Source organism: Centruroides sculpturatus, unplaced genomic scaffold (assembly GCF_000671375.1).
Source record: "Centruroides sculpturatus isolate CEXI.00-Female unplaced genomic scaffold, Cexi_2.0 scaffold3777, whole genome shotgun sequence".
NCBI lineage: Eukaryota > Metazoa > Arthropoda > Arachnida > Scorpiones > Buthidae > Centruroides > Centruroides sculpturatus.
In genome coordinates this window covers 1-8,770 of record NW_019387864.1, presented here as the reverse complement: position 1 = coordinate 8,770, position 8,770 = coordinate 1, and the positions used below count along the sequence as shown (strand labels likewise).

At 24.0% G+C, this 8,770-nt stretch overlaps 1 protein-coding gene across 1 annotated transcript; it reads right to left on the bottom strand.

Moving 5' to 3' along the window:
- Positions 1 to 170: 170 nt before the first annotated feature.
- Positions 171 to 7,780, bottom strand: LOC111616671 (brefeldin A-inhibited guanine nucleotide-exchange protein 1-like). Its single transcript, XM_023358054.1, has 5 exons — positions 7,632 to 7,780; positions 6,168 to 6,296; positions 2,993 to 3,151; positions 2,798 to 2,924; positions 171 to 375 (listed from the first exon to the last, which is right to left on the bottom strand). Exons 1-5 carry the CDS (start codon positions 7,743 to 7,745, stop codon positions 221 to 223), a joined length of 684 nt encoding a protein of 227 aa, XP_023213822.1. The 5' UTR covers positions 7,746 to 7,780; the 3' UTR covers positions 171 to 220.
- Positions 7,781 to 8,770: the final 990 nt, after the last annotated feature.

Here is an 8,770-nt window from a genome sequence, read left to right as displayed (position 1 = left end):
CACAAATGTATTTAACATTTTGATTTAAATTTTTGTAATATTGGACAGCTAAATTTTATAATCTTAAACCAAACATCTACTTTATTTGCTTAATTATAAATTCTATTGTTTCAAATAAACAATATTTGATATTTAATAATAACATTTTGTGCACAGTCCAAACTTTTTTATTTTTCTTCATTTCTTTTCAATACTTCTTATTGTCAAAAAAGTTAATACATTAATATAAATGATATTTATTAGTAAAAAGACTATATAGTATTAATGATACTAACCTATCAACAGCCACTACAACACTTTGAGAACTTGTTTCACCCATCGACTCTTGCAAACTTGCTATTTTCTTCTGATCTAATACCAATCCACCACGAGACACTGAAAATAAAGTTTTTAATATTTTGATAAGTAAATACTTTAAAACTTTGCCAAATAACAAATTTGTTCATATTAGAAATAATTCTATTTTGATTCTATTAAACAAGAATTCTTATTTTATTTTCATTTTAAGATTGATATAAACTCCTACAAATAATACTTTCTACATACTCCAATAACTATAGTAAAATGTCAGTATAGTTAAATTTTGTTACTTATAGTCAAAATGCCAGAATATTGGAAAAGTTATTACAAAATAAAAATCTTAACCTTAAGAGGTCATATGTGAGGTCAAAAAAAAAATCTATGTGAGGTCCTTTACCAATCCTCTACAATTTTAGAAGTCAATCATAAAAAGAAGAAAATTAACATAAACATATTAATTTTAATAATAAATGTTTTATTGTTAAAAAGTCAACATATTATAAAATAAGGTACAATTTAAAAAGGGAAACACTAAAAATTTCATTTTCATGATTTTTTTAATCACAAAAAAGTTACTAAAAGGTAAGAAAAGCTATCTATAAAAATCAGATAAATTTTATATTAAAAGGTATAAATCACTAGAAATATATTAATAACCAATATTGTTTATATTACAATTACATACTACACAAAATAAAAAGTAAAGTATATTTTTGTTGGTTTATAAAAAAATGTTATTACAAAACCTGACTTCAATTTTCTTTTTTATTGTAGAAATTTTTTAGGCACCTTGAAAAACTACATACATAGGCCATAAACTACAGCTTACATGTAAATATGACCCTGCTTGAAAGCAAGGAATTCTTAAAATTAATTTCCCTGGTACTGCTTGTTAGAGTAAATTTCATATTTCAAGATTCTATAAGAAACCATAGTGAATCAACAATTTGCAGGAACTTTTTCATGTTTTGACTCTCCTCTCAGAGACTCTCAGATAATAAGAGAACTTTTTGATCATCAATACAGAGAGGCCAACAATGAATGAGATGGTCTAGAAAGCTGAACATATCTAAATCAATCCTAAAAAATTCTGAGCCAACCCCAGACATGTACCTTATTCTTCCAGAATTGTCCTTTATCATCTCAATTATCTGGTCATCTGTATATGTAACTAAAAGTTTATTGTCAGTACTGTCTTGAACAAACCAGCTGATGCATGAAATAATGGCAGCATTGATAATAATGTGTACATCTCCAGAATAATTATTATTTATTGCTGAAAAAAGTCTATAATTTTTTATTGCACTTTATTTGTGATTTTTGATTGTCTGTAATTAAAGCCTTTTCTATAAATTCATGCACTATGCCACATTATTAAAATATGATATCAGACATATCTTTTCATTTTATCAGAAAATGATAGAAGTTTTGCATCAAATTAACTGAATCTGAAATGGTAATTTCAACTTCATGTTCACAATATTGGATGAGTCTAGATTACTATTTTGAATAATTATATAGTAATGACACTACATTACAAACTAAACTGACAATTAAGACAAATATTTGTATTGCCAGATAAATGTCCAGTGACAACAAAAAAAAAGTAATTTATACATTTATAGTTTTCATTATAATGATCACTTTCATTCATAATGAATTAAACCTTTATTATATTAAACTGAAATTTTTGTTACAGTATTATTTGTTAAACAAACATTTTTCCATTAAGATGCTTAGCAAATTGGCAGAAGGTTGAAAATAAATGCATTATACTGAAACTGTATGAGATAGTAAGAGAGAATTTTTGTTATATTTAGTTACTTATTTTTGTTTCAGTTATTTTAAGTTTTGGATGTTACGTTAAATCTAGACTGTTATCTCAACAATTTCAAACTAGAGCTTCATTTGTATAATTTAATAGTATGGTTCGAATAACAAATTAAAATTTTTATATATAAAATATTTTATCTATATTTAAACCCTAAACAATTTTCTATTTATATTCTTGTAAACAGATATTTGTATCTGTTTACAAGCCAAGTTAAGCAAAATCTTATTCCTTGTAAATGTGTAGTATGTAAATCAGCAATGTATAAAAATGAACTTGTCAAACTGGAAAAGGAAGCTATCATTCATTTCTGCTGGTCAGTGTGCAAATGTTAAATTGTAAATGATTGATTGGAGCTAATTATGCATTTCTTTTTTTCCTTCTAGGTTCTCTTCCCTAAAATCAGGTTAATCACTCGAAGTTTTGAATAATTGTAATTTTGTAATTTTTACAAATAATCAATTTTATTGTTATAATTACTGAATTAAAAATTGTAACATTTCGGTTCCACATTAATTGTTGTTGTTTTAGCATATTTTATTTTGTACTTTGCACATTCAAGTACCAAATTTTATAAATGTAGAATTTTGAAATATTATATTTTGCATTTTTATATATAAAATATATGAAATTTAATAAATCAAAATAAATTAATACTAAACTTACATTCTGCTGGATCTAAAGCAAATCCACCACTGTCAGTAATTGTTGATTGACCACTACTTAAATAACGTGGTTTTACACCAGTTCCAATTAATTGTGCTAATTCCAATTGAGAAATGCATCTCAAGATCTATCAAATTTAAAAAATATTTACATATCTATGAAATATAAAAAGCAATACCTAAAAGCAATACTGACCTCTAACCATGATTTTCCAAGATAGTTTCCATCTGTATGTGCAACAGTAATAAGTGTTTTAATTGTATCAATATTTTTAGCTTTCATTTCAGTAATAGGTGAATTAGCTGTAAGCAAGGTAAAACGAGCTAATGCTTGTACATAAGCATCACGTTCTAACTGCAACAGAATATATGCATGTCAAGTTAATTCAAAATTTATAAACTTTTTAAATAAAAATAGTAGATTTCTGATTATTATATTTGTGGTACCACAAATAAATCTACTATGCAAATAACAAATAAAACCTGTATAATTGTAAAAAATTAAATAAATAATAAATATACTAAACAAATTATAAATATCGAGTTCCTACTCAAATTTTTGAGTTAAATTCCATAACTTTTCCTGACCAACTTTGCACAAATTCCATGACCCTCACATCCCTTATAGTATGGCACATTGACATAATAAAACAGCATTTTATTTAATATGAACATACACTATTCTTCACTAGACTTTTTAATTGATTATTTTTTCTGATTAACAATTTTATATCTTTATAATCATTAAATTATTAAAATTAAAATGTTTTATTAAATAAAAATAATTTATCCTGTTATTAATCTACAATCATAAAATTACTTACCACAGCTGAAATAAAAATTATTTATTTATTATTCATTAACAAATCTGTTACAAAAGTATTAATTTATTAAATTTATCCCTTAATAAATTTTCCAAATATTAATTTCAAAACATTAATAAATAGAAAAAAGATTGGAAATTGTTCTGCAATCAAAATTATTAAAATGAAAAATTCTAATTTAAAATGATGATATTTAGCATTTTTTTTTTTTTTTTGCACTATGTTCTCATTTATTAATCAGTTCATTAACAGGCACTTTCAAATTAAAGGTGTAAAAGGTAATTGAGGAATTCACAGAAAGTTTAAAAAAAAAAATTTGAAAAAATTTTATTGATGATAGATTATTAAAAATATTACAGATTTTTCTCTCAAATTCATAATATTGCATTTTTAAAATCTCAAAATATTTTAAAATTCAAAAATGATATTGTCATATATATTAGGGATTTAGTTTGATCCCCTAGCATCTTGTGATACTCTCCTCCATGTTGTATTTTATAATAATTACTTACATAAACAATTATTATTAGTTTTAAAATTGATCTACAACTGTCAGTAAAAAACATAAATGTCTATAATAAGCGTCCAAACATTAAACAAAATTTAAAAAATACACTATGTGATCACAATTAAAAAGGACTAATTTTGAGTGATTTTAAAATACAATCTTACAATGCAACAGAACAATAAGTCTTAGGTATAACAAGACTTACTTATTAACAGGGATATAAAATATTTTCAGGACCCAAAATTTCTCCTGAACATACACATAATTATCATGATTATTATTGGACACAAAATTAAATTATAATTTACAAATCAGTTAATTCACATAGGATACTTACTTACTACATAGGATAATTTCTTATTTTATGTTCATAAAATAAAATTCTTATCCAAACAAAATTACATGTTTATTTCAGTAAAATAAAATTACAGACAGCTAATAAAAACTACTTTTTTTATAAAACAGTAAAACATAATTCTAAACAACTTGTACTAAAAATAACTTACAAATTTTAAACATAATTTTAAATGTTTGTCTTTACAAACATAAAATCAAATGTTTAAAATTACTCAAGATAATTTTGAAAATTTAATCATACAAATAAGGAAATAGTCCTACTGTACAATTTGCTATACAACACTAAACTGATAAACTAATGTAAAAATGTTTAAATTAAAAGGACATTTTAATTTAAGCAAGTGTCATCATTGTAGAATAGCATATACAATTATAAACTATAGTTGATTATTAGTAATAAAAGTGAAGGTGATGCCACAAACAATCTATTTTTAGCATAGGATGCTAATTAATGAACTTTTTGATGTCCAAAAACTCAAAATTTACTTATGATAATGTATGATTTTTTTCCTGAAAAATTATTTAAGAAATGCAAAATGAAAAACTGTTTTAGTTTTTGACTGATATTTTCATTATTTTTTTATCTTAAAGGCTATCATATTTTTATGATGATTTAAAGTATTTTTTGAAGTTAATATTTCTCATTTTATATTAATATTATATTAAATCTTTGAAAAAAATATGAAAAACAAAGAAAAAGTGTTTATAAAACTTCTATTTAATTATTTGATCAAGGTAATTCAGAATAAATTTTTAAACGGAGTTTGTTAATTTGTAAATTGCCTATGCTGGAAATGAGCAAATATTTCAATTCAAACCAATGTAAAATTTTACCCATTAAACAATGTCAAAAAGAGTTTTTAAATAGAAATGGATTTTTTTGTTTTTTAGTTAATTTTAAAACATTGTTTCAGTTTCAGATTTTCATAACAATCAAAACCATGCTTTTGTAACTGAGACCCATTTGTTCCTACTGCAAGCACAAAACTGTTTAAGTAGGCAGCAATGTAACAAGTGAATGAATTGATCAGAAAGAAAGTAAACAACATTTCAATTTCAAAACACAAAATCCCTGAAGTTTAGCAAATTTCCTCAATTAATGTCTATAGGCTTAGCCAAGGTTCTATTCTTTTTCTTTTCTTTTTGGTGGTTATTGCTGTATATTTTTTCTATTAGAAATTTCAACAGGACTATTTTAATTTCCTCAAAACCTCATTTGCATAATTGGACAAATTCTACTTATTAAAATTAAAATTATAAAAATTATATTATTATATATTTTTTTCATTAAATAAATTCAAGAAATAAACATTGAACTACAAAGATAAAAGTCATGAAAAAAATAATTATATTTCATTTAATATATGTATAACATGATAATGAAAGAAAATTTATTCTTTCGTTGTCATGTTATACATATATTAAATGAAATATGCATGTTAAAAAATTTTACAAATTAATGATTTTTAAAATTCTTTATCATGCAATTTATTCTTTTATCACCATATTATTGGCTACAAATCTTAACACAGATTAACATTAAATCAAATTGAATAATGGTATTATAAAATTAAAGAAAACATTATAATTACACTAATATAAATTATATAAATACATTTACATTTTATAAAATATTTTAATTTAAAATAAGTTTCTGCTAAATATTAATATTAATTACTTACTATCATATTAAATATACAAGCTATTCGAATTGCACATCTAATTCCATCTAAACACAGTGATGCAATTTCTGGATCATCACAGTCTTGCAAACCAACACTGAAGGCTGCTAAGAAAGGTGTCCAAGCCATCTAAAAATATATGAAAAATAATATATAGTCAAATAATAATTATACATGAGAATAAAATAAATAAATTATATTTTATTTAACATATAAATAACTGTCAATTTTTTATTGCTTTATGGAGAATAAAAAAATATTATTATTAAAAATCAAATTCATATTATTACAAACATATTAAATATGGTATAGTCTTAATTATCAATGCTAATGTGGACAAAATACTTTAGATAATCAGAAACTTTGGATAACACAAAATCTTTGGTAAGAAGTGATTTTATAACCACTTTCTTGTGGTTTGTCAATCAAAGTTTTATGATGATTACAATTAAAATGTCTTTAATATTTTTAAAAATTTAAATTGGGGAAATAACAAAAGAAAATTCTTTTTGAAAGTTCTAGAATCATTTTTAAATACTGTAAATACCTAGCCAACATTAATGAAACAATCTATACTATCTTCTCTCATCTTTGCTAACAAAAATTCTTACACAGCTCATCTTGTATAATAAAAAAACCTTGATTAAATAAGTCTCAGTTAATTGTGACTCTACAGTACAAAGAAAAATATAGCATTTTATTTAATTTTAAGATATTGTTCAAAACCCTAAAATGAAAAATTTCAGTATTATTCTGAATTCTTGATCAGAAATCAATTAAAATAGTTTCAGATGGTTAATCCATCTTTAGTTGTATAGAAAATTTCAATAAAAGTTAATTCTATAAATTCAAAAGTATTTTAGATTCCATATAAGTTAACATCTAATTTCAAATTGTATCAACAGACAACATTTTTTGTTTTTTTTTTCAATCAAATATTGAACATAAATTTATGATTTTTCCTTTATCTTTCCACACTAAGCATCTTCAACCCTCAGGCACAAGTCCTAATTAATGAGATAAAGCATTTACATTGTCTGTCACAGTGGAGTTTGATGTTTTTTTGTGTAGAGAATAGTGTAGTATGTGATTGATGTAATCTGAATTTGCATAGATGAAATTTTTGTTTTAAAATTTTTTCTGGCATCATAATTCGTTTTTTGATTTTCAACACAACAATGGAAATTTCTAATTTTGTTTGATTGTGTCAGACTATTTTCTAACTTCAACAATAGTTGAATTAATATTAGAATATTTTTCATACTTTTAATTTGTTTTATAGTTCAATTTGATTTATCTCTTGAACATTACAAACTTTTTATTTTGAAACTTCTAAGTTTATTAAATAATGATGTAATTAAACAACTTTTTAAGGTAATAAAAGTATTAAATTTCAAAATAATAACTTTAGTTTCTACTATTAAGTCTAAAAATATTTTAAAATAAAAAACAATTAATAATTACTTTGAACATTGGGCGAACATGTTCTAAATGCTTAGCACAAGTAAATGGTGCTTGAACATGACTCACTCCTTCCATTAATGCTTTTGCAGTTCTTGCCATCTGTTCCATTTCCATGTTATATAAAAGTCGTCTTTTTTTCTCACTAGAAACACCTTTAAATAAGTTGTAAAATTTTTGTAATTTATCATTTGTAAATTTAACATGTAAACATTTAGAAAATAACATTAATCTATATATATAATCGAGACGAGTTGATAATAATAATAATGATAATAATAAGTGCAGAGCCCAAATGGTTAGGAGTTGAAAGTTGAAATTTAGTACACAGTTAGGGTATGTCACAAGAACGCACACTAAGAAGGGATTTTTTGAAATTCCCCCCTGCGGGGGAGAGGGACAGGATTAAGTCTTCAACAATGGAAGTGTTAAGTAATAATGGAAGTGTCAACAATGGAAGTGTTAAGAGAAAGCAATGTGCAAGATTTACAGGTGCAGATGCGGTTTTTTGCATTTTTGTGGGATATCAAACGTATTTTTAGACCCATCTAAAAATTCTCTAATTAGTCTAGAAACAGGTGGACCTAATTCTTGCATTCTGTGAAAATGGGTAAGATTGGCTGTAATGTAATAATCTTAATCTTCACTATCGTTACTTTTTGCCCCGAGCAACACCAGGCTTATCTGCTAGTTCATAATAATTTTAAATTTATAAGTGCTATTACAATCTAAATTAAATATGCAAATAATGATTAAAATTAGTTCATAATTTAAGAAGTAAAAATCCAAAGATAGCCTAAAATATAATCTGAAAATTATAACAATACTTCCAAACCTAAAACCTAGTGAGAACAAAATCTTTTATTGAAGAAGAAACATTTTCATCCTTTACAAAGACCATTTTCAGGTTCTACTGGTAGAATGCAACTTGAACAAAAATAGAATTTGAATAACATTCGTTATATATGAATGTTGCATGTGCAGGAACACAGTAATAATTCATAATATAACAAGGATTACAAAAAAAACACACACACAAAAAATGGGTTAAATGCTTATAAATAACATATACTCAAAATAAAATATACTCCAAAACAACCTGAGTGCTGATTTATAATGACAAGATATCAACATAAAATATG